The 26,668-nt window shown below is 42.1% G+C and overlaps 1 protein-coding gene and 1 long non-coding RNA gene across 7 annotated transcripts in view; both read right to left on the reverse strand.

Moving 5' to 3' along the window:
• LOC122645631 (oligoribonuclease-like) overlaps window positions 1-26,668 on the reverse strand; it is a 108,662-nt gene that overhangs the window by 59,882 nt on the left and 22,112 nt on the right. For all 6 annotated transcript variants that reach the window (XR_006330491.1, XM_043838950.1, XM_043838951.1 and 3 more), the window contains one exon: window positions 90-171. Coding sequence is in view for 5 of the 6 variants with exons in the window: in XM_043838950.1 (XP_043694885.1) it covers window positions 90-171 (82 nt within the window). In the remaining variant the exon portion in view is untranslated. The remainder of the gene's footprint in view (window positions 1-89; window positions 172-26,668) is intronic.
• LOC122645632 lies at window positions 9,313-25,614 on the reverse strand. The gene is made up of 3 exons (XR_006330492.1): window positions 25,384-25,614; window positions 18,499-18,505; window positions 9,313-9,324 (listed from the first exon to the last, which is right to left on the reverse strand). It is a non-coding gene; the product is annotated as an uncharacterized LOC122645632 (long non-coding RNA).

Here is a 26,668-nt window from a genome sequence, read left to right on the forward strand (position 1 = left end):
TTATGTGCATTTCTTAGCAAGAGGAAGCAATAAATGATACAAAGTAATATTGCATCAGCCCTGAAATGCAAACTTGATACAGCGCTTACCACTAGATGCATGATGATTTTGACACCAATCTCCCATATTATCAAGGCTTTCCTTTGATTGATGAATAACCAAATTGGGACCCTAGACACAGAATACTACTACTTCAGTTTTTAAAGGTTGACAGGAAAACCAGATAATCTAACACTAAGGTGCTATATTGCTGGGACATGCAATCCATACAACATTTATCATTATTTACAGGATTAACCCAATATCTGAATTCATCAAACAATAAAACACTGGAGAAACCTGTCAAGCATGGATATAATCATTTGAAGCCAAGTCTTTACACTCCTCCAGTATCTATGCAGATATATGGCTGGCAGTATTATTAAGTAAAACAAAATACAACCTCTCTATTATAAACTAAAAATATCAACCATCTTAATTGGGAAACAGAACCAAAAGAATGCAGTCCTGTGCAGGATTCAGCACTTTGAAATTAGCATTTGCATAGGCCAAAGGAAAGGCACTCTCAAAACATCCCAAGGCTTACTAGAAAACATGAAGGAACCAGAGAGGCATGCACGTCAAAGCTTGAAAGCATGAAAGAATTATACAAATCTGAGAAAAGCAGAAGCTATACAATCAAACAAGCAAGAAAGAGGAAGGAGACCGCAAAAACAAAATTGCCCTCAACATGGCCTGAGCCCCCCACTCCCAATCCAAAAAAATAAAAAGCAACTCCTCTGCACCACAGCCTAAACCCAAACCACAACCTGGCTGTGCATCAGCAGAAACCCAACATTAACCGTTGCACCAACCACTAGCAACTACAACCTCCCAGCAACAATAACAACAAAACCACAAAGCCAGAAGGGATTAAGATAAGAATATAAAGAAAGAAGACAAAAATAGAAAACAAGACAGCTACATTTAGTACTTCTGGAAGGCATAGTTGTCACAGCATCTAGGTGACCCAGGCATTGAAGGAGGCCTGGACGCAGGGCAATACCAACAAAGCGACTAACGCATCCAAGGCGACCAAGGCACCCGGACACCTAGGTGATGCCTTGACAACTATGATGGGAGAAGCAACGTTTAAAGTTTCGGTGTCGGGTATCGTATTGGAAGCGTGACTTTAAGAGAAGCATTGTATCGTATCAGAGATACATATCGTACACCACAGAAACGCATGGAAATGGTCAAGATACACATGGAAATACTCTTTTGGACATAGATGTTTTTGCATGGTCTTTTCGATCCCGATTCCTCCCCTTCCACGGGCATCGCTGCTTGCTCTAACCTGCAATTGGAAAAGAAAAAAAAACAGAGCATAGTCTCGCGCAGTCAGATTTTTCAGCTTCCTTAAATCGACGAGTGACTCATGAATGCTGCCGGGTCGGATGAGCAACACAGAGCACAGGAAGCGCAGAGGAGAAGAGAAACGAATCAGTAAAACATGTTAAGTATTAGTCTCCTCCCCCTGTGCAGACTCAATTTGAGTACACATCATTGCAAATGATAATTTGATATATCAACTAACTTAGTGTTACCCATTGCATTACTGTATCTGTTTAATTCATATGCATATGAATCAAGTACAATCAATTAACATTAATAATCTTAACTCTCTAATGTATATGAATGGTGGGTGCTATATGAGAGTGATGCACCTAACTTGAGGAAGATAGGAATCAAGGTGCTCTCCAAGAGATGTTCCGCCTTCGGATGCGAGTGCAAGGGAGTACATTCTCACTTATCCACTCAAGAGGCGGAACCGATTGGGTAACACATGGTTGGGGAAGTTGGTTGGATGCAGATAAGTCACTTACAGCTTATTTTAGTGGAAATAAGTTTTGGGTTAGGTCATATATGTATTGGGACTTTGATCCCATGGGTTTATTTTGTAATTGGCCAATTTAATGGGCCTAAAATATGGGTAGAAAATAGGGAAACGGGATTTACGTCCTAGTTAGAGTTCTATTTTGAGTTTGATTTCTATATTATTTCACTTTCTTAGTCAATTTAGGTTACCTTAATAGTTAAGGATAGGGTTAGACATTTCCTTTTTAGTGCCTAAGTCTATTTTTGTGTCTTCTACATAAGTTTGCAAAGGAGGCCAGCATTGTACACGAATTTGATTAATAAAATATTGGCTTTAGCCTTTGTTAAAAATCTTGAGATACGTTGGGTGAGATGCCCAAGGTGAGCTGAGATAGCCAACCCCCCCCCCCCCCCACATCAATCTTCAATCAAGCTCCATTCAAGGTTCAATGCTGCCCTAGCTGATATCTTGAAGAAACATATTCAGTTGCTGGAAATTCTCTGGAAGGTTCAAGATATTTTCAAACAACAAGAAGTCTGAAATTGAAATGTTGCAATTATTCTTCTTCCCTTCTAGAAGGTCACATGCAAGGTGATTTTTGCGAGAATTCTGTCCAGCCAAATCTAACCGTTAGAACCTGCTGAAGTTTTAATTGAATCTTCCTAAAACCCTAAGAGAGACTTGATCCAAATTTCATTACCATCAACCAAACCGATTGTCTGAAATTACCCTTGTACCCCTCTATCCTATTTCTACTGGGATTCCTCAACAACTTCAGATTTAGTCATCTGATTTAACTATAACTTTCAGCATCTCTTCTCTCCCACATAATCCACACTCCTCAATCTTATTTCTACTGGGATTCCTCAACAACTTCAGATTTAGTCATCTGATTTAACTATAACTTTCAGCATCTCTTCTCTCCCACATAATCCACACTCCTAACTTAACCCTAACATCTAATCCTAGGTCCCATCAAACCCTAACCCTAATTTCATAATTTCTCATAATTAGACCTAGCCGATTTTCCCAATCCATAGCAGATCCTGGTTACTGGTTCTAGTTGGTCTCCTACCAATCTAGAATTACATAATGGTGTATGTACACTATAACATGAGATTGAAGATGCAACACATACACATGAGCATGGAAAATGAAAAAAACCCAATTGATCTCAGCAAAATATTCTACATGGAGTCAGACGACGAGTATCCCCTCTACGAGGATTGGATTGAGGTGATCCTATCAGGGATTGGCCTAGGAGTAAGCCCAACATTGAGATTGCTAGTCAGATTGGCGGTGAAGTCAACAAGTTCATGGTACCTTGAGAGTGCTGAGTTCACCCACTGGTCGCATTCTAGTGGCCACGCTCGCAGATTCTTTCCGTCTGATGGTTGTGGTGATGATTATTATAATGGTGATGGTGGTGATATGGTGGTGGGGGTGATAGATTTGCATCCCTCCATGAGTACGATCAGGTGGAGCCAGAGCCATAGTCAGCATAGTTCAAAATCTCGCGAAATTTCGGAGATATTTCGCCAAATTTCGTATATCTCGAGCTGTCCGAGATACGATACCAATCCAAAATGAAAAAATACCATATTTCGACGATATCTCGTGAGATATCGATGAAATATCGATGGACTCACGATATATCGCGAGATATTGAAAAAGTCACGTGCAATATTTCGGAAATCTCGGTAATTTCGGTAATCTCGTTTCAAAATTTTCGGAAATCTCGGTCATTTTGGCATTTTACACCCACAGAAAAATACCATATTTCGACGAAATTTCGGTATCTCGGAAATTTCGGTCAGACCGAAACATCGAAACGAAACGAGATTTAGTACCATGATAGTCAGAGCTCATCTGATTGATAGGCAAGAGTCAGTTCAATTGTGCCACATAGGATGCTGACCACGGTACACGTGCCTCCACACTCAGACTACTCAAGAGGCTCGCCCCGTCGATTCAGATTTCAGACCGGATGAGGAGGATGATTACAAGGATGTTACAAGCCTAACTGGCGCTCTAAGAGGCATGATTCTGGAGAAAAGTAGTGTACACGGGCAATGGCATCCACCATCCAATGCAGCAGAGGGCCACAGTTCCAACTACATTGGCGTGGTGGCTATAGGTAGTATATCTCTTCTTCTTCATCACCCTCTAAGTTTGAGGGTTAGTCACATGGTGGGTCATCATTTGTGGACAACATCTTCTCATACCTAGCCTCCCAAACCAACCACACATGCCAATGCCGACTCCACCATCAAGTTACAGTGACTCTCGATAGAGTTCTTCACAGTTGAAAGATCTATATCCTAGGTTAGGGTACCTCCAGTTTGTTGACAATGTCATTTATAGGGATGTTGTTCGAGCGTTACTACCGGCATACTATGACATGGCCAGCATTTGTGATACAATCGGAGGATAACTTGCTTCGACAGCAACAACAATCTGATAGTGATTTTGATCCTGCCCATAACTCGAAGGCAGAGGGGTCCAATGTAACTTGCTTGTAGCCTTCGCTCTTCAGAAAAATGAACCATATATAACATTTGATAATTATTATGAAATGGTTTCTAATTTTAAGTTTTCCATTCCTAATGCAAATTTTAGTTGTTTTCTTGAATTATGTGTGCACTAGTACTAAATTTGTGTAGAATAGGCCATATTGGAGAATGTATACATCAATGCGCAGCGTACACTACAACCTAGGGTCCAAAGCAACACTACCATTTTGGGCATGTTTTTTATAATCTAAGGGGTCCACTATTTAGAGGGCCTAAAATAGGGTTTCCTATAAGTTTCGGGACCTAATTTGGCTCTCAAAACCATCAATCGAAACTAGCAGCTGAAACTTACCAAGGTTCAGTCGAAATTTTGCAGTTTCACGAAATATTTCGGTTTCGAGTCAGGTCGAAAACAAAACTTCAAACCTTGACAAAAAGCAGAAACCTAGTAAACTTCAAACACAACACCTAGATAGTCTAATAACTATAAACAACTAACAGGGAACCTATCATAACCAACTACTAACATGGACAAAACCCCAGGACCTATAATTGGACTCCATACTAAAATAAGTGAAAATTACAATAATACCCTTGGAACTTAAAGGAATTACAAGAATGCCCCAACTAAATAAAAGATTATCTAATTACCATTACGTACCATATTTGGACCCAAACTTGAGCCCAATGGCTTAGAGAACAGACTGAATCTCTTGGCCTTTGATTTCCAAATTCTATCGTGTCTGTCCAGCCACTCTAACACCACTGCATCATTATCAGAAGCACAATCCAATGTAGTCAAACCCCAAATGCTAATGATTTAGTGATTCCACAGCATGACAGCATTTTGAAAGCTAACCACAGGTAGTATCTCCACCCGCCTTTGGTTTTAGATGATTACAATCTTGAAGGTGTAGAGTTCTCAATATCAGGTTAACTCATCCTCTCTGTCTTCAGAAAAACCGCAGAATCATGAGAACGCAAAGCCTCACCATCAACTCTCAGCTAACGTTTAGAGTGGTAAGAGATTCCTGGAACATCTTGTCTCTGCCCTTTATATACTAGCGGGAAAGGTTCAATATAGTTACTTTGATAATTAAGACCCCGAACTAAAATCAGATCAGAACCTGCAAGCTTTGCAAATTGCAATAGAATCCATTCTGTGTAACTGGTAAGAAATTGGCAGGTCTCCTCCCCCACCACTTTGCAGAAAAACTTATCCTCCCTTGGATCCATCCCCTGATGACTCCAAACTCACAACTTTCATTGTCATTCTTTACTAACTGACTCACTTTAATATTGGGGATATTCAGTGAAAATGCAGGTATTTATGTCCCATAAAAGAAGGTGACTCCATGCGTGCAGATATCAGTTTGCTGTTATTGCTCTCAAACTTTAAAGGCTTTTTCTCTACCATCGAGCAGATGCTCAAGAAAATTTCTGCAGTAATAATTGGACAGATAAATTCTATGCCACGGAGGTTGGGCCAGACCATTCAGGAGAACCAATCAATGCATCCTCCAAGAACATCTAGTCCCGTAATAGGCATAATTTTAGCATTGACACAAGCACCTATTTAAGTGGATCAACTAGTGTTACGACTTACGATCCTATACCAGTCATATGAGGAGATGATCACAAATCGGTTCCGTAAGGGACTTAGAGGGGGTTGACAAGGCCTTAGGCACCTTCAACTTACAAGCCAGCTTTTTGGGGTGAGCTCTCCTAAGGTTTGTATTAGTGCTATCAAAGGAGCCAATCCTCGGTCTCCACCCCCTCTACGGAAGGGGTAACCCGGTGCCAAAGTGTAGCCACTAGGAAAGGCTACCTACTGCTAGGCAGAGAGACCTTGGAGCAGAGTGGAGTTACCTAAAAAGACCTACCTGGTCCAAAGTGGGCAGCTGTGGACGTTGGTTCAGAAGCATGGTGGTCTGTTATGATCCCATACTAGCCATATGGGGGGTAGATCCCATATAGGTCCTGTAAGGGACTTGGTGGAGGATGATAAGGCATTCGGCTCCCTCACCTTCCGAGTCGTCTTTCAGGGGTGAGTTCTTCTAAGATACGTATCAGGTAGCTAAGTTTAAGATTATCTAATCTCAAACATAAATGCTTCCTTTCTTAACTACTAAGGTTTGGCACAAGTCGGTTTTCGGGGGGATAGGATAGGCTCTGGTGGCGCAGGATAAGATTTGGGGTTTAATGGGGTTTTGGAATGGTTTGATCTCCCTACCGGGAGGATCGCCCCCTGATCCTGGTCTTGGGGGGGCCCTGCTGGGTCGCGCCCTGCGTCTTTTGCTGCCATCGTCTGTCGATCTCTTGCTCCATCGCCGGTTCAGGTAGAAGTGAAGAAACCATTGACTTTCTTTGGGGTTCCGGCGGTGTTCTTCTCTAAGGATGAAGTGATGCTATCGGAGCGAGCTTTCTCCTCTTTGATTGCCAAATGCAGCTTTGGTCGTCCCTCTCTGTTCACGATTAAGGAGTTTTTGCTGAAGAATCTCTTCCTTCAAGGAGAGGTCGTGGTTTCGATTTTGGACCCTAGACATGTGCTGTTGAGGTTCTCGATCCAGGCAGATTTTGTTAAGACTTGGATGAAGGAGCAAGTTCATGTCTACGGCTACCTGTTGCGGTTCATGAGGTGGACGTCGGACTTTATTCCTGGCTGGGAGTCTCACTTTATTCCGGACTTTATTCCTACCTGTAAATTTTTACCACGGCAACTTCCTCGTATCTGTTGCTGGCTCTATTGGCAGGGTGCTAAAAGTGGATGGCGTAACTGTGAACTGCACTCGCACGGTGGCGGCTTGCGTCAACCTTGAGGTGGACTTGAGGGCTTTCCGCCCTTAGCAAGTTTGGGTTGGCTGCGGCTCGGATGGTTTCCATCAGAAGATTGCTTATGAGCGACTCCCATCGTATTGCAGCTTCTACTCGAAAATTGGACACGCTAAGGAAGCGTGCAAGAAGGCGTTGAAGGTCTCGTCAAAGCACAATGGTCCTCTTCCGCAGGGTGTCAGCGAGGTTGTTCATGGCACTGTTCTTGGCGAGGGGGCAGCTACTACTGCCAAGGAGGATGAGCGAAATTCTTTGGGGGGGTTTTATCCCTATGGGGGAAGGACCTTCGCGGCCTGGGGCTGGCCTGCGTCGTGGAAGTGTCGCGACTGGCCACGGTTCACACAGAAGGGATGGAAGGTAAAGACCAGCTGGGCTGGGCTTTGACGGTGTTCAAAATAGGCTGCCAGGCGTGGCTGCTGATGAGCACATTTATGTGTGAAATCTTAGGGCATAAAGCATACATTTTAGCACATTGGACAGAGTTACTCGGTGCTTTCTTGTGCTTTTCAGGTTTTAGGTGAATTCTTGTGAAAATGGAGGAGATGATGCTAAGGAAATGTTTTTAAACCGTTTAAAGGTGTTAATGGCTTGGATGCGTAGCCCATCGAGTCAGCTTCGTAACGGTTCAAACGGCACTTGATTCCGAGTTGAAACGAAGAAGTTACGGCCATTTCTGTAACAAAGCACGAAAATGGTCTATAGGGGTTTATTTATAATTATTGACAGTCGGCTGGGGACAAAGTGAAGCGAAAGTTCAGATTTTAGGGGCCTTAATGCAATTATTAGAAGTTATATTTCTTGTACCCGAAAGATTCCATTTGGAGGGCTCTGGACAGTCCAACTTCAACTTGAGATATCTTGGGCTCCCGAACTCCAAATTGGAAAAAATTTGGGTCTATTTTGGGTGATTTTTCGCAAGGAACACAATGGTGAGGCCTATATAAGCACCCCATGCTCCACGTTTTCTGAAGGACAGAATGGGTATTTTATTTATTCTTGAAGGAATCCTAGTCATCACCCTTACCCTCTCTCTCCCCCAACTTCTCAAGGGCACTTCTGGAATTCTACTTGGGATAGATTTATTTTGAAAGATATTCTCTCACCTATGGAAAGTTGAAAAATCAAAGATGCTTTGATTTTATTGCTTGGCGAAGATATCTACAAAGAAAAGGAAGCACTTGTTAGAATTGGAAGTTTACTTTTCTAGAAATAGAAGGTCTATGTAAACAATCTTCTCTTCTTCTTTTTTCTATTTTTTTTCTTTTTTCTTAGGATTCAAGGCATTGTAAAAGAGGAAGGAGAAGAGAATATTCTCTTTTCTTAGGGAATATTTCTCCTACACTTCCCTCTTCTCTCTTCTCCTCTCTTCCCCTTATAAATACCCCTTGCCCTCTGGGTTGTAAGAAGTTAGTTTTTTAGTTCAGTTTTTACTTAGTTTCTAGTTCAATTTTAATTCAGTTTTTTAGTGTAATTTTTTACTTCATTCACTTAGTGAAATTTTCTCTTCTTTTTCTATTTTTGGCTTAAGTTCTTAGTTTTGATTTCAAGTTCTTAGTTTTGATTTCATAAGTCTAGTTTAATGGTTGTAATAGTTTTAGTTTAAAGCTTCCTAGTTTAAGTTCCTATGTTGATGACAAGACATGGAGATTTAGAAGAGGAAGCCATGGTGAGTTTATTCAAGTATTCAAGCACATCAAGGTATCTCATTCTCTAAACCCTTAATCTCATTCTCCCTCTCCTCTATCTCTCTCTATCTTCTTCTTCTTCTCCCTCTTCTTCTCCCTCTATTTCTTTTATTTTTTTTATATATGATTGTGATTTGTGGATGCACTTTTATTCCCTTATTCCTTTTTATGTGGTTATTATGTGTGGCTGCATTTTTATTCCTTTCAATTTGCGTTAGTTTGATAGGTTAGATGCTCATGTGTTAGGACGCCAATTTAATCCCTTAATTTTGTTAGATGCTTATGAGTAGGTTGCATTAATTTTCATTAGTTTAATTTAACACTTTAATTTGGTTCACTTTGCATTACTTTTAAATTAGTTAAATAAAGTGGCGTATATCTCCTCGTGTTCGACCCGTAGCTACGATTGACCCGTACGCTTGCGGTATTATTTTAACTCAAACAGCTGCCCCCACGGTGGAGGCTGTCAGCGTCCGTGAGTAAGGTGGTACTGCGGGTTCTCCGACTGGGGAGGAGGGTGTGCTTCCTGCGTTGGCTGATGAGGCGGGTGCCCCTGTGCAGGTTGTCTTGGAAGCTGAGAAGGCTACGGCTCCTTGTTTGGCTGGTGTGGTTGACATGTGAAGTATGGTGGCTTCGCAGGTGGATTTGGGCTCCTCTTGTGAGGATGTTGGAGCTGAGGGCAGCGTCGATGTCCGGATGGCAACCTGCTCTCCATTGAAAGGCTGCTCTCGGTCGGTGGACAGTGGCCCTCGGCCTAACTTCGAAGGGAGGTCTGGGGCTCTCATTTGCAGGGATGATTCACAGGTGGACAAGGTACAGGTTACCCACGTGGATCGTGTTGCCTTGCTGAACAGCTTCAAGGTTTTTCAGGCCTCTCTAGGGGGGAGAGTTCGTAGAACCCTTGAGAGGTTAGATGAGGGGAATGGTCTTTCCCCATTGGACCTCCCCCTGGTGGAGGGGGGGGGCTCCAGCCTGCCACAGGCAGCACTGCCAAGGTCTACAAAAGGAAGCTGCAAAAACACGCCCGCTTGCCAAATGGTGCTCGGCCAGTGCACGGTGGAAACCAGCGGCGCATCACAAGGTCTATGGGACCAGTGGACTCAGAAACTACAACCTCCACATGAACTGCTTATTTTGGAATGCTTGGGGGTTGGGAACAAGCCTACTTCTAGGCGCCTGAAGACCTTAATCGATTCACATAATGCAAACATTGTGGCTATTGCTAAACCAAAGGCGCAGCCTTCCAAGGCGACATCGGTTTTGAGGAGGATTGGTTTGGCCTCAATGCATCACACAGAGAGGACCTGGATTTTCTGGAGGGCTTCGGCATACGTGCAGGTTGTGGTGGAGAACTGTCAATTTGTTACTTTTGAGTGTCTGGTGGCCAGCTCTCTGCAATGCCATATCACTTTGGTTCATGGTTCGTGCTCAATGTTGGAAAGAAGGGAAATGCGGGAAGCTCTTTTTCAGTTTTCCGTTACTTCTAGCCTTCCCTAGGCGGTTGGAGGAGATTTTAATGTTGTTCTGTTGCCTCAGAAGAAGGTGGGTGGGAGACCTGCCTGCTCGATGTCTATGGATGAGTTTGGTGACTTTATCAGTAATGCTGGCCTCATTGATGCGGGGTATGAGGGTAACATGTCCACTTGGTCCAACAACCAGGGGGCGCGGGAAGGGTTTTGGCCAAGCTGGACCGCTTTCTGGTTAACTCGGCCTAGTTGGCAGCTTTTCCAAGGTGTGAGGTGGCTCACCTCAGCAGGGCTTGCTCTAATCATGCGCCGCTATGGCTTTCCTGCTCTGCTTCCCGGAGCCGCTCCTCTTCTAGCTTTAAATTCCAGCAAATGTGGTTGCATCATCCGAGCTTTCAGCAGTTTGTGAAGTGTCAATGGGAGGTTCCTATTGTTGGCTCTCTCATGGTTTTGTTTTTTAAGCTTAAACGCCTTCGAGGCTCTCTCCGTACTTGGAATAGGAGGTGTTTGGTAATGTCCACCAAAAGGTCAGGTATACAGAGGACGTAGTTAGAAGGGCAGAAGTGGGTTCGGACCAAAATGTTGACCCTCAGTCTTTTGGGGCCCTTGAGGAGGCTAGGAAAGTCTTGGAGGGGGTTCTATGCAGGAGATCTTCTGGAGGCAGGAGTCTAGAATTTCGTGGTTGAAGGAGACAGGAACACCAAATTTTTCCACTCTATAGTCAATGTCCGGAGAAAGCATGGGGAGATGCACAAAATTAGATCTAGTGATGGCTCCTAGGTCACTGGTCAGGAAGGGGTGCAGACGGTCGTGGTGAGTCACTTTTCGAAGATCTCTGCTTCCCAGGGTTGTGTGTGGATGAGGGGCAGCTCTCTTTTATCCCCCAGGTCCTAACGGAGGAGGACAACATCTCTTTGCTTGTGTCGTTATGTCTGGAGGAGGTGAAAATGGCGGTGTTTTCATTGTCTTGCAACATTGACCTGGGCCCGGATGGTTTCTCAAGGCATTTTTTTACGGCCTGCTGGGATGTGATTGGTTATGATGTCTGGACAGCGGTTAGAGACTTTTTTGAAGGGAGGAAGCTCTCGAGAAGCTATACATCTGCTAATCTAGTGCTCATCCCCAAGAAGGACAGCCCTGAGGTAATGTCGGATCTTTGCCCCATTAGCCTATGCAAATTTTCCTTTAAGATTATTGCCAAACTCTTTGTGTCCAGGTTGGCCGGTTTACTCCCCTCCTTGATTGCGAAGGAGCAGGGTACTTTTGTGCAGGGGAGAAGCATTCAGGATAACATCTCAATTGTCCAAAAGATCACCCAAGCCTTGAACAGGAAAGTGCGTGGTTGAAATGTCGCACCGAAGCTAGAGTGGAAGTTCCTCTACTTAGTGTTTGCTAGGTTCGGTTTTGCTGAGGCTTGGATAAACTTAATCAAGAAGACTGTGGAGAACTGTTGGTTCTCTATTGCGATGGGTGGTCATGCATCCGGCTTCTTCAAATCCACTAGGGGTGTGTGCCAAGGGGACCCCCTATCCCCTCCCTTTTCATCTTAGCTGAAGAAGTGCTTAGCAGAGACATCAAGAACCTGTTTGCTGAAGGACATGCAGCCTACTTCTTCCTCCCGTGGGGGTGTCCAAGCATCTCTCACTGTTTATATGCAGATGACATTATCATTTTTACTAGGGGTTTAAAAAGTTCACCAAAGCAGATCCTTGGATTCATTAGCAGATATGAGGCTTTTTCGGGACAGCTGGTAAATAAGCAGAAAAGCTGCTTTGAGTTAGGTAACAAGGTCTCGGGAGCTAGAGCATGTATGGTGGGAGCGGTTACAAGGTTCTCAAGGCGGTCTCTCCCTTTAACTTATCTGGGGGCTCGTCTCCACATGGGGCATCTAAAAATTTGCTTCTTTGATGATTTGGTTGGCAAATTAAGAGGCAGGATGGCTGGGTAGAAAGGTAAGCTGTTATCCTCAGAGGGGTGCGTTACCCTCTTAAGACATGTGTTGTCTTCCATTCCCCTCCATGTCCTTGCTACTTTGGAGCCCCCTAAAGCCGTCTTTCGTCGGATCTATGGTATTCTGGCCGATTTCCTATGGGGCAGGTCGGAGTGGAGAAAACGCAAGCACTGGGTGGGTTGGAACAAGGTTTGCAGGCCTCATGAGGAAGGAGGGTTGGGGGTCAAACTGTTGGAGGAGGTCGACTTCTCCCTGAGGCTTAAGGGTCTATGGAGAGTCATGTCGGACCATTGGCTTTGGAGTGATTTTTTTAAGGCAAAGCTGCTGAAAAACTGCCATCTCGTATTGTCTTTGCCAAATGGTGTGGGATCCAGATCTTGGAGAAATGCTTTGGCGTGCAAACATATTCTACCGTCCAGGTCTATGTGGCTCATTGGAACAGGTGACATTCTCTTCTGGCTGGATGATTGGACAGGTATGGGGCCATGGATTGATCATGTGGACAACGCCCTCCAGGACAATACCTCTCTTTGTGTTAAGGAAGTGTTGGGGTTGGAAGGAGCATGGAACCAGAATGTTTTAGGCCTAATTGACTCTGATGAGGTGCGTTAGGGTATTACCCATGGTAACTACTCTCTTTCGGCTAATGAGGACCGGCTGGCTTGGGCTCCCTCTAGTGATGGTTTTTTCTCAACGAAGTCTGTCTGGAATGAGGTGAGATGTCGCTCTGCTAAAGCTCCCTACTCCAGATGGATTTGGAATCGGACTTTGCCCACCAAGATCGCTTTCTTCACCTAGCAGCTCTTTAATGGGTCGATACCTACGGATGAGTCTATCATAGCTATTGGTATTCCCCTAGCATCGAAATGCAGTTGTTGTGGGAGTCCTAAGAGTGAGTCTATGGACCACTGTCTTGTGTCCGGCGGGACAGCTTCCAAGGTGTGGAGGTTTTTCTCGGGGGTTTTTTATGTTCTGTTTGTACATGCTCAAGATGTCCGAAATAGGTTTTTGCTTTGGCATGAGTCGGCTAGCTGCAGGAGTCTCTCTGACTACACCACTAGGTGCTTGCCCTCTTTGATTGTTTTGGAGCTTTGGAAGGAGAGGTGTAACAGAAGGCATGGGAAACGGATGAGGCCGGCTATGGGGGTCATTGACTGCATTAAGGCTTGGGTGAGGAGCCTTCTACTGCCCTCCAAGCTTGGAAGAACTTCCACAATCAAAGGTAGGCAAATTCTGCGTGCCCTAGGGATCTTAGCTCCCTCTCCTATACCGGCTCGACCTCTTCCGGTGTTTTGGTGCCCGCCTTTTGTGGCGGTAAAGCTGAATATGGATGGTACATGTAGAGGGAACCCTGGTGAAGGTGGAGGGAGAGGTGTTATAAGGGATATGGAGAGTTTTGTCTTGGCTGCCTTTTATGATTTCTATGGTCCTTGCACGAACTCTGTTGCTAAGCTCCGAGCTTTGAGAAATGGGTTGACGTTATGTTACGATTAGGGCCTTTCTGGGGTTGTGGTTAATTCGGATTCCAGCTCAACGGTGCACATGGTTAGCCTTAAGAGATGCAATTTATGGAGGGGCTGGTATTGGTTTCAGGAATCCTTGGAGCTGATTGGGCTGGTCAAGCACTGCATTGCATTTGCGTATAGGGAGAGCAATAGGGCTGCCTACTAGCTGGCTAATCTCGCCTGTGATGTAGGGTTCTCCACCATGTTTGGTCAGGACAATTGTCCTCAGGAAGAGTTCCAGCGTATCCTTCGGGAAGATAGGTCAGGTTTACCTGTCCTCAGAATGTAGGGTCCAGATTCTTATGTTTGTATCTTTTCTTGGGTTAGGGGTAAGGTGGCAAGTCCCCCCGTGTATCTATTCATTCTTTTTGGATATTAATAAAATTCTAGGAGCTGCCCCAGGTCCCAGGTAATATTCGGGTTTAAAAAACAAAAAAGGTTTGATGATCAAGTGAGTTTCTGCCATGATGGTAGAATAGATCACTTCTTGGTCCAACCAGATCTTTTGGAAGATCAAATGCATTGCATCCTTGTGGAAAATCTAAATCAATTGGAGTTCAAAGGCCTTGATCAGCTAACATGTCAAGGCACAGGGTCGCAACTAACACAGAAATATAAACATTTGGGTCTAATCCTATTGGCATAGTTCTCCGGCTTTTCATGGTTTGTAAGTTCTTTTCCATCTTTCTCCCTCCATTTCCTCCCTTCCATCTTGTTGAATTATGTAAATCAGAATACCGTGGGCATATTCTGGTCATTTTACAGTTGTATTTTTTACTTCTTTGTACCTCCTAGTTAAGTCGGCTGTACTAGGGGTACTTTGGTCATTAGTATGTAATCTTTCTTATTATAAATACAATGCTTGTTTGATCATATTGATCATTCAAGCAATTACTCTCTAATTCAGGTCTGATAACATGGCATCAGAGCAGGTTTCGAATTAGGGCAGTCCCCTCTCCTTCGATTCGCGATTTCCCCTCTCTTTCCCTTCATTCTCAAGCTCTTCTTCCCCTCTCTTTCCCCTTGTTTTTCATCCCACAAGGGCAGCACTGATGAGGTGATCTATAGATCCAGTTGCTGCCCTCCATCACCTCATTCATATTATGAAAAAAATTTTAGATCGATAGAAGCTTGTACACTGCCTGCGATATTTGAAGACTTCAAGTTTTTGGACTGATTCATCTACACTGCCAAAGGATCTCTCCACATTATTGAAGCTCAAGAACTGTAGCAGATTTATATTGGACAAGGTTCTATCTCCTGCCATATTGTGGCTCCTCTCCCTGAGCGATTTTGCTCTCCTCTTGGTTTTTTTTCAAAACCCTGCAAATATCGATCTTGGCTTTGTGATTCTCTGTTGATGCTATTTTTGGAGTAATTCAGTACTTTTAGAAGCACACTGGATCCAAGTTTCAGCTCCTTCTAGTGTTTTTTTTGTCTGCAATTTGCCCTCCATCGATTTCACCAAAATCAGTTTTTTTTTTTTTCAAAACCCTGAAAAAGTCGATCTACTGGATTTCATTGTCAATTGTTGCTGGTTTTTGGAGACAACTCTTCTTATATTTAAAGAGGTCTCCCCTCCAATTTTCAGCCCTTATCTTGGAGTTTTTATTTGGTTTCTCATCACCACAGCACCTCTCTGCAATTTGGTTTTTTCTGTTGCATAATGGGTGACTCTGAAGTCTCTACTGGCACTTCTACTGCTGATGGGTACAGTAGAAATGACACCCGTGATCTTCTTCCTAATCCTATAAAACGGGATGGGAGCAATTACCTGATATGGTCTCGCTCTGCCTACTTACCATTGCTGGCCATGGGCTTACAAGCCATATTGATGGCACTACTGTTATGCCAACTGAAGCTGGCCCTTCTCTGAACAGGTGGATCTCCAATAATGGTATCCTCATGTCTTATCTGATTGGCTCCATGCAATCAGACCTTGCGGGTGGATTTCTTCTTCTTGATAATGCTGCTCGGATATGGTCTACTTGCAAGGAAACATATGGACAAGTTGGCAATGATGCCCATGTCTATGAACTCCGGAAGAAGGTCCTTCATACCACTCAGGGAAATTGATACTCTCCAAGTACTATGCTACGCTTCGTAGCCTTTGGCAACAGTTGGACCATCTTTCTGATTACCATCCTTCCACTCCTGGTGATATTGCCTCTTACAAGAAGCATGTTGACAAGAAATGGGTCTATAACTTCTTAGCTGGATTAAATGTGGATTATGATCATATTAGAGTTCAAGTATTGGGCCACTCTCATTTTCCACACTTGAACAATCCTATGCCTTGGTCTCCCCTCTAAAGAGAACCGTAGGGCTGCTATGCTCCATCCTCTACTTATTGAGAGATCAGCTCTCCAGACTGCTTCCACGGCTGTTCCTATGATTGCTGGTTCCTCCTCTTCTGGTGATGGTTCTACCAAGGGCATTGTCACTTGTGAGCATTGTAATAAGCCCTACCACACCAAGGACTAATGTCGAAACTTCATGGGAAACCAGCTGACTTTGAAGCCAAATGGGCTGCCAAGAAGAAACCAAACAAGAAGGCCCATCACTCAGAATCTGTTGCTATAGCTCCTACTACTGACACTGGCCTATCTCAAGAGGATCTATAGGCATTCCTACGTGTGCTCAAGTCTTCCGCTGCTGGTGCCTCTACTACATCAACTACTGTCAATTCACCTACTCCTTCAGGTTCAAACTTTGTTGGGTCAGGTATTTCATTTGGTGGTCATTGTGCTTGAGCAGCTTCCCATCTTTGGATCATTGATTCTGGAGCTACAGATCACATAATTGGGTCCTCTAGCCTCTTCCATCATTATTCTCCTACTTCTAGGAAAGACAAAGTCAAAGTAGCTGATGGTTCCCTTTCTTCCATCTCTGGAAAAGGAATCATCAACTGCACTTCCTCTCTTCCTTTGTCTTCTGTTTTGCATATTCCTAATTTTACTACTAACCTTCTTTCTATTAGTAGTATTACTCGTGATCTTAACTGCAAAATAACTTTTATTCTTTCCCATTGTGTTTTTCAGGATCTGGCCTCCAGCAAGACAATTGGATTGGGTAAAGTGCACGGTGGCTTGTACCTACTTGATGATGGCCGTCTCATTCTACCCCCATTACCATCTCCACATCAGAACTCCTTAGTCTCTTTTGAAATTTTCCAATGGCACTCTAGATTACGTCATCCTCCATTAGGGATTTTAGCATCTTTATTTCCTACTTTGATCAAAAAAAGTGATGAGACCGATTTTTTTTGTAAGGCTTGTGCTCTGGCCAAACGGACACGTTCAACTTATTCAATTTCAAATAAAAGGAGTTCTTCCCTTTTTCAATTGGTGTATTCTGATGTTTGGGGCCCTAGTCGTAAAACTTCACTTTCTGGTGATCGTTGGTTTGTCTCTTTTATTGATTGTCATTCTAGACACACATGGGTTTATCTTATGCACACCAAAAGTCAAGTTTTTACCAGTTTTCAGCATTTTCATAAAATGGTTCAAACCTAGTTCCAGGCAACTCTTAAGGTTTTGAGAAGTGACAATGGCACTGAGTATAGGGAAAATCAATTTCAAAAGTATTTTGCTGATCATGGGATTGTTCACCAGACTAGTTGTGTTGATACCCCAACCCAAAATGGAGTGGCTAAAAGGAAGAACCGGCACTTGTTGGAAGTATCCAGGGCATTGATGTCTATACGTCATTTCCCTCTCAATATTGGGGGATGCTGTTCTCACTGCAACCTATCTTATTAATCGGTTGCCTTCCCGTGTTCTTGACTCCCGCAGTCTGGCTGACATTTTACATAGGAATTCCACCTTTGTGGTTCCTCCCAAAGTGTTTAGTTGTGTGTGTTATGCCAGAGAAACGAAATCTCATGGCAAACTTGAACCTCTTCGGTTGCGGTGTATTTTTTTGGTGTTATAACTGTTACCATCCCCCTTCCCGTCGTACTTTGGTCAGTATGGATGTGGCTTTTCATGAGAGTCTTTCCTATTATCCATCCCCACATCTTAAGGGGGAGGGTTCTAGTTCTGGTGAAGATGTGTTTGTGTTTCCTCCCCTTGAAGTTCCTCCTCTCCCATTTCCTTTGGCTGCTGCCCAGCCTTCTTCGGCTCCTACAGCTGCTGCCCCATCTCCTTTGGCTGCTGCCCAGCCTCCTTTGACTGCTGCCCAGCCTCCTTTGGCTGCTGCCCAACGTATTTTGGCTGCTGCCCCTTCTTTCGAAGGAATTCCTTCACAAGGGGAGCTTGTATAAAATAATGGTGGTGATGTTCCTAGTCAGGGGGAGTTGACTCCAGTCCAGAGAACCATCAGTGAATTTCAGAAGAGAATCGACAACCCCAATATCATCACCTACAAAAAGAGATGCTCCAAAGAGGGCAGCATCAATCCACTGTGGCACCAATACCTATCCAATTGCCGGCTCAGGATCCAGATCCTCCTCCTAGTGAGACCTCTCCTTTCGACCTACCTATTACTCATCGCAAAGGTACTAGTACTTGCACCCTGCACCCCATTTCTCGCTTTGTTTCTTATAGTTCTCTTTCTCCATCTTTTCGTGCATTTGTGTCCTCTCATTCTTCTATTTCTATTCCTTAAAATTGGCAGAAAGCTTATACAGATGGAAAGTGGAAGGTAGCTATGTTGGAAGAAATGAGAGAATTGAAGAAAAATAATACTTAGGATCTTGTAGCCCTTCCTCAAGGGGAAAAACCAGTGGGATGTAAGTGGGTATTTGTGGTCAAATAAAGATTGATGGGACTGTGGATCGATATAAGGCACGTCTGGTTGCAAAAGGCTTCACTCAGACAGATGGAACTGACTACCAGGAGACCTTTGCTCCTGTTGCAAAGTTGAATACAGTTCGAGTTTTGCTATCTTGTGTAGTCAATCTTGAATAGAATCTACAACAGCTGGATGTAAAGAATGCCTTCCTAAATGGAGAATTTGGTGAGGAGGTGTACTTGGATATTCCACCAGGGTTTTCTTGTGACACTAATCAAGGGAAAGTGTGCAAATTGAAGAGAGCACTTTATGGGCTGAAGCAGTTACCTCGAGCATGGTTTGGTCGATTTCACAAGGCCATGATTTCTGTGGACTATAAGTAGAGTAATGCTGACCACACTCTCGTTATAAAGAGGGCTGGTGAAAAACTCATTGTTCTTATAGTCTATGTGGATGATGTTGTGGTTACTGGCAACGATGGTGATGAGATCAGCCGGTTGAAGAAGTTTCTTGGGCAGGAGTTTGAGATTAAAGATCTAGGGAAGCTACGGTACTTTCTTGGCATTAAGGTTGCCAGATCTTCTAAAGGCATCTTTCCCTCCCAAATGAAGTATGTCCTAGACTTGTTGGTTGAAACTGGTTTGTTAGGGTGTCACCCTTCAGATACCCCTATAGAGACTACTGTCCATCTCAAAGAAAAGGAGGCTGAACCCGTTGATAAAGGCCGGTACCAAAGACTAGTGGGGAAGCTGATTTATCTCTCACACACACGTCCAGACATTGCTGTTAATGTGAGTACTGAGTCAATTCATGCATGACCCCTATTCTTCTCATACGGAGGATATTCTTCGGATTCTTCACTATTTGAAGTCAGCTACTGGAAAAGGCATTCTTCTGTCTGCTCGTGGTCACCTATGGGTAGAGGCATATACCGATGCTGACTGGACTGGTTCTGCAGATCGAAAGTCTATCGATGGGTACTGTTTGATGCAGCTCCAAGTAGGAAGAAGAAGTAAGCCCTGAACTTAGGGTTTGATTAGGGAGCCATAGATTAGGATTATTTTTTTCCATACTTCGTTCATTTTCCTGTTTTTAGGTTGAACCGGTTTAGAATCGGATGCATCCAATTGGTTCAATTGGTCTAATTTAAGTGAAGTGTTCCTATTGGTTAACAGGTCCTTAAATCCTATTGGCTAGGATGGAATCTTCTTTTAAATTATATGTTTTAAGTTAGATTCTTTTAATCTAAGTTAGGAGGGGTATCTTAGGTCCCGTTTGGTAACACTTCTGGAGAGTACTTCTGGTGTTCTTTTGCTCTATGGGAGTGCATATAGAATAGAAATGAGTTTGGCATACATGTTCCAATCTTTTGTTCTCACAGACTGGACCGGTTCAAAAAACATGAAAAGAACAGGAATTGAGAAACACGAATTTGAAGCTTCTCTATTCTTTGGCTCAAAAGAAAGATCAAAAGTGAAATGTGTTCCCGACGAAAACACAAAACGCAAAATCCCAAAACTCTTATGTCGCAAAACGCAAAACCCAAACCCCTTCTCTCCAAACCCCTTCTCTCTCAAACCATTTGCCAAACCCTCTGCAACTACTCTCTCCTCTGAAGACCTAACTCTTCTCTCGCAGCCACACAAAACCCAAAACGGAAACCCAAAACCCTTCTCTCTCAGCCACACAAAACCCAAAACGGAAACCCAAACCCCTTCTCTCCAAACCCCTTCTCTCTCAAACCTTCTGCCAAACCCTTGTCCGCCTGAAACCCTCTGCAACTACTCTCTCCTCTGAACACCTAACTCTTCTCTCGCAGCCACACAAAACCCAAAACGGAAACCCAAACCTCTGCAACTACTCTCTCCTCTGAAGACCTAACTCTTCTCTAATAGCCACACAAAACCCAAAACGGAAACCTAAACCCCCTCTCTCCAAACCCCTTCTCTCTCAAACCTTCTGCCAAACCCTTGTCCGCCTGAAACCCTCTGCAACTACTCTCTCCTCTGAAGTGTAACTCGTCAACAAGTAAGGCGAATCCTCTGAAGCTCGATCTGCAACTCCATCGATTCCTCCATAAGGTAGCTTCGATCCCCTCTTCTCTTCACCCCTCTTCTCTTCTCTCCACAAAGGAATTTCAACCCCCCCCCTCTCACTATAAACATTTCTTCTTACTCAGCTCATGTTTACCAGGGCGGCCTTTGATTCATTTGTTGATTGACGGAAAATATAGGTTGTATTTCCTTTAATCCTTGTGTTCAAGTTTCGCTCTCCCTATGCCATGTTGTGCTTTCTGTTCAATGGTTCTTCTTTCCTTGTGAAAACAGTTCTTACATGAAACTCAATTTTTTCTTAAACTTTTGCATAACTATTTCTCTCCTTATGGTTTCATGCTGTCAAGACCCACTCTATTTGGTATTTTTCTTTGTAATTATGGTTTGTTGTTGTTGTTGTTCCGGAAGGCTATGCTATCATAAAGTTCTGCATTACCTGTAACAGCAAGTGTAGAGGACTGGAAAAGGCATCCCGGTGTGTTCAAAAAATTGAAACAATACCAAATACAGAAAACTAGTGCTAACAATGTAGAAGAAGTGAGGAAAACAAGGAGGAGAAGAGAATGCTGCATCTGCATCCAATGGTTGTGCTAAGAAGAGAAATGCTACAGGCATGAGCATTCTAATGGTAAGCAATAATACATGATGTTAGGCAACAAGAGATGAAGCATTCAGTATTCTCAGATTTGGAGCCAAGACTAGATTAAATGGAAGCTAAATATTCTAATGTCATAATGTGCAGTATAAAGGAGAGTAGGACTGTAGGAGTCTTCAAATTTAGAAGTCCCAAAGCTACATAACTGCCTTTGCTCAGTCCCCAGGACTGGATTGAGAAGCTTTTGAAGGAGCTTGCTCCTGTCCTGAAAGCAGCAACTGGCCATATTAGCGCAAGGGAAACATTAGACTCAATCACCGTCGCAGTCCTCTCTGATTTTTCTTGTTAAAATCAAAGAAAACCAAGAGATATACTAGGTTAAAACCGGAGCACAGAGCAGCTGCTCGGCAATTTCTATTAATGATTGAAAAAGAATAACCGATTACAATAGAAAATAGAATATATTATAAGCCCAACAACCATCAGCCATAATCCTAACTTGAAGTACCAAAAAAACCACAACTTAAACTCTAATAACAGGGACATACTTGTCCAAAAAAAATTTAAAAAAAAATTACAGAAATAAACACTCATAACATTATTAATCAGGGGTCTTATTGATCAAAACATAAAGAAAAATAAAAATAGGAGCTAGAAGGGACAGTAAGACATGAACAGTGCCAAAGTGTATTAGAACTGTCTAATCCACCCTTCCAATACGATACCTGATACAATACTTTTTTTTGGGTGAATAAAATACTCATTACCAAAAGGGAGAGAGATACTGAGTGCGGCAGGTTCACCTGACTCCAACCACTCCATCATTCAAGTTGTACTGTTTATTTTTGTCAAGTTTAAAGTAGCATCTTTCTTGAACCTCCCAATCTTCATGTTATTCAACTTCTGCTTTGAATCATTTATATTTGAGAGTAGTAATGAATCCCCAGCAGGACAACAGCAATGAGACATATCTCAAATTTTAAATGCTACTTTGAAGCATTAACTGTAAACCTAAGGATGAGTCTTAGATTAATCTGAACTGCTGATATGAAACGATTTAAGTAGTAGGGGAGGTTTCAAATCAATGATTTCATGCAAGAAAAGTTGAGAATAAATGGTCCTCACAGTTGTTTAAGGAGAAGTGGTTCACATGTGTTTTATATAACACTCTCAATTATACCACAGACCTGTTAAGTTAATGCCATAGTTTGCAGTGCACCTATTCACCTTTAAAATCCACCTGTTTAAGTGCATCCGATGGTAGGCAGTGCACTTATTCACCTTTAAAATCCACCAATTCACCTTTGGTTGCATAGTTGGAATGAGGTGAATTGGCTGATTTGAATTTTTTTTTTTTTTTTTTTTTTTTTTGATGAAACAAAGTGTAATCACACAAACCACACACCAATGGTTGCATAGCTGGTTCAGTCATGGTTCACAAAGTAAGTTGGAATGAGGTGAATTGGCTGATTTGAATTTTTTTTTTTTTTTTTTATGAAACAAAGTGTAATCACACAAACCACACACCAATGGTTGCATAGCTGGTTCAGTCATGGTTCACAAAGTAAGTTGGAATGAGGTGAATTGGCTGATTTGAATTTTTTCCTTTTTTTTTTTGATGAAACAAAGTGTAATCGCACATACCACACACCAATGGCTGATTTGAATCTGACTCATCCATATTTGAACTGGCTGTCCTCGACTCTGATTCTGAAATAAAAGTGTTTTGACCAATTCACTGCTTCGGCCTAAACTAATTACCAGCTGATTTGATATCGGATTCCATGGAGACTGGTCTGATTGCCTGATGTAGAATTTTGAAACCTTGGTTTCAATGTAAGAGAACCAAGGGCAGTGGAACTAGGTTTTAAATTTACTGGTATAATAGTTCAATTACAAGGGCGCACAAAATTATCACACATTTCTGAATGCGCTTATAATTAGTTCATATTTCACAAGTAGATAGATGTCTTGTTATTACATTTCGAAATTGCTTTAAAACCATTCTCTTCTCTCGCAATTTGCTTTGAATGCCCAATATCTTCAGCAAATGCGTTGCTCTTTGTGCCAATAAGCTGATGATATGGCCGCTTATAAGAGTCATTAGGCCACATCCTTGCTGCCAACTCTGTTAGAGTTGTCTTGCATTTTCCTGCTAGGGCTGTCGGAGTCATTAAGAAGTTATTGCCAATGCTAGAAATATAGAATTTGTATTGATGGTTGTTTCTTGTTCAATTAGGGAACTAATTAATCATATTTTATTCAATGTAAGCAAAATGGCATCTTCATCAAGAGTCCCGAATGAGGCAGCAAAATGGTCTCAAACAGAACAAGATGAGTTCTTAAGGATAATGGTTGAACAAGTGAAAGTTGGAAACAAGACAACCACTACTTTCAACAAGACTGGTTGGAACAATATAAAAAGCAACTAGAGTTTTTTGCTGCTCGTTCATTTACCATGTTACAATTAAGGAACAAGATGAATAAGATGAAGCTTGGTTATACTGCTTTTAAGAAACTGTTGGAGACTACTGGTTTTGGTTGGAATTCTGTGACCAAAACATGTACTGTTGAGGATGAGTGTGTGGGATAGACACATCGAGGTAAAAATAAAAAATTCGTCTTGTTATATATTAGGAAAATGTATGGATTTTCTTCTAATAGTAGTAGTGTTTATATATTTTCGGGCAAACCCTACATGGTCTAAGTTTAGGAGGAATGGGCTATCCCATTGGCCTGAATTAGTCTTGCTCTTCAGGGATCATTATGCTAGTGGGAATGGTGGTGCTAGCTCGGCATATGATTTCCCGGATGATGATGATCATTTGCTTGATGTTACTGATGATGTTGAAACTGTTCCTGTTACTCCCACTAATAGAGATTTGGAAAGAGGAGGATACTATAATAGTCAGGAGATGGATCGTCTGAGTGTTGATCGTCCGAATGTTCAAAGGAGACTTGATAGAACACCTACCGGTTATAGGAAAAAGAGTAGGACATCAGGTATTGACCGAGCCATAATGACCTTAGCTGACTCACTTTCAAAAAGAAGTGAAAGATTCAACATTCCTACTCCTACCCATACCGCTACTACCCCTTCTTCAATGTCTCCTCCTCCAACTATCCCAGATTACAGCATTAATGCATGTATTGCATTATTGAATACCATGGATGATATCCTTAAGGAATTATTTCTAAAAGCGAGCATGCGGATCTTGGTGGACCCTAATTGGAGAGAACTGTTCATTGCATACCCTGCTGAGAAGAAAAAGTGGGTATTAGAGATGTTAGATCGATGATTGAAAACAATAACTTTTTTGAATGTGGATGATTGTAATTAAATACTATTTAAATTTCTTTAATAGGTTTCTTTGTTTTGCTTTTATTGAGATGGATTATGGAACAAGATAGACATTGACTTTAAGGGTAGTTTGTTGAGGACATGGTTACTTAAGTTGTGTTGGATTTATTTGTTTGATTGATTACAGGTTTCACATATATGCTTATAAATGCTATAATCAGTACGATATATGACCAATAATGATATATTGTGGATGAAATGCAGTTATGGCAAATGTCAATTTTAATCCATATAATTCTGAGAATGAAGAAGATCAATTGGAGGAAGATCTTCTAGATCTTGCAACTATGTTGATAATAAGAGAAGTGCAATCACGAAGTATCAACATTAGAGAGCCGTGTAGAGATAGTGTATTCACAGGAGCAATGTGGGTACATGAGATCCTTATTGGACATGCAAACCGATGTTACCAAGAATTTGCCATGGAACGACATGTGTTCCTAAACTTGTGCCTACTAATGCGTCATCGTGGTTGGCTACAAGATAGTCCATCCATAAGAGTAGATGAACAGTTAGCGATGTTCATGTTCAGAATATCAGGAGGGGGACCTAACAATAGAGATGTGGAAGAGAGATTTCAACATTCTGGAGAGACAGTCAGTCGTTACTTTGGCATAGTGTTGAAAGCTATGCTTAAATTGGTTAAAGAATATATCAAGCCACCATCTTTCAACAAAATCCGCATCGAGATAACTTCCAACCCCAAATACAATCCTTACTTTAAGGTAACATCAACACTTGACTTCTCTTTTAAGGTCACAAGAATTGTGATATTAAGAAAAGTTTTCATATTATTTAACACATGTATTTCTGTTGAATATACTAGAACTGCATTGGTGCCATAGATAGTACCCATATCACAGCTATAGTCCCTAAGGGCAAGCAGATTCCATATCGAGGTCGAAAAGGGATAACAACCCAAAATGTAATGTGTGCATGTTCGTTTGACATGAAATTCACATTCGTATATGCGGGTTGGAAAGGCAATGCGAATGACTGTCGTGTTTTTGCTAGAGCTTTGGAAGACACAACTTTGGCATTTCCTCATCCACCCGAAGGTATATCACTCAACAATTGTTAATCTATTATTTAGTAGATTCAGGTTATTTTGCATGAAATTCACATTCTAATATTTTGCATTCCCTCATTAATTTATAGGTAAGTATTATTTGGTAGATTCAGGTTACCCAATGTCAATTAAAGGCTATTTGACACCTTTCAAAGGAGATAGATATCATTTGCCAGATTATGACGGAGGGAGAAGACGACCTAAAACTAGTAAGGAATTGTTCAATTATCGGCATTCCTCTTTAAGAAATGTGAGTGAGCGTAGCTTTGGAGCGTTAAAAGGCAGATTCCCTATTCTTCGCTCGATGCCTCAATTCTCTCTTAGGTACTAGATAATGAGTCATAGCTTGTTGTGGGATTCATAACTACATTCGAGAGGAACAAGATGCAGACGCATTGTTTGAATTCTATGGAAATGATAAGTATCATACCCGTTCTTTGCAATCTGTTGTTGAGGATGTTGTTGGTCCTTCTACATTTAGCTCTCATGGTAGTCAGCGGGATCGTGCAGAGAATGATGACCTAAGGAAACAAATTGCGAATCAGATGGCAAGACTAAACGGTTACCCTAGATTATGATTGTTATCTGTTTTTTATTTCAACACTTGAGGTGTGGTTTTGTTTATTGCAATGTATTTTGTGATTCCCACTACTCTGAAATTGAATGCGGTATTAGTGTCTTTACAAATTTATATTGAAAACTTTCACTCTTGGCATCCATATTTCATTATTGTGAGGTTGCTTGCATATTCCATATTTTATGTCATGTGCGCAAGTGGCACAGGCATATCCACAAGTAATATAATCATAATTATTATGGATTAATAATGAACATAATGGCATTTATGTAATTTTTTTTGTACAAAAGAAGTGATTTTGTAAAATGTTTGCCTAACAATGTTTCTGTTCTTTTTTTGTTCGTGGAGCACTTCTAGAACAGTTTTACCAAACGCTGTTTCTCTTCCACGAGAGTATTCTCACAGCAAGGAACCGAAAAAGAGCACTTCTATGAAAAGAACATTCTCCCAGAACGGAAGTGTTACCAA

The sequence above is a fragment of the Telopea speciosissima genome, chromosome 11, assembly GCF_018873765.1.
Source record: "Telopea speciosissima isolate NSW1024214 ecotype Mountain lineage chromosome 11, Tspe_v1, whole genome shotgun sequence".
Taxonomy (NCBI): Eukaryota; Viridiplantae; Streptophyta; class Magnoliopsida; order Proteales; family Proteaceae; genus Telopea; species Telopea speciosissima.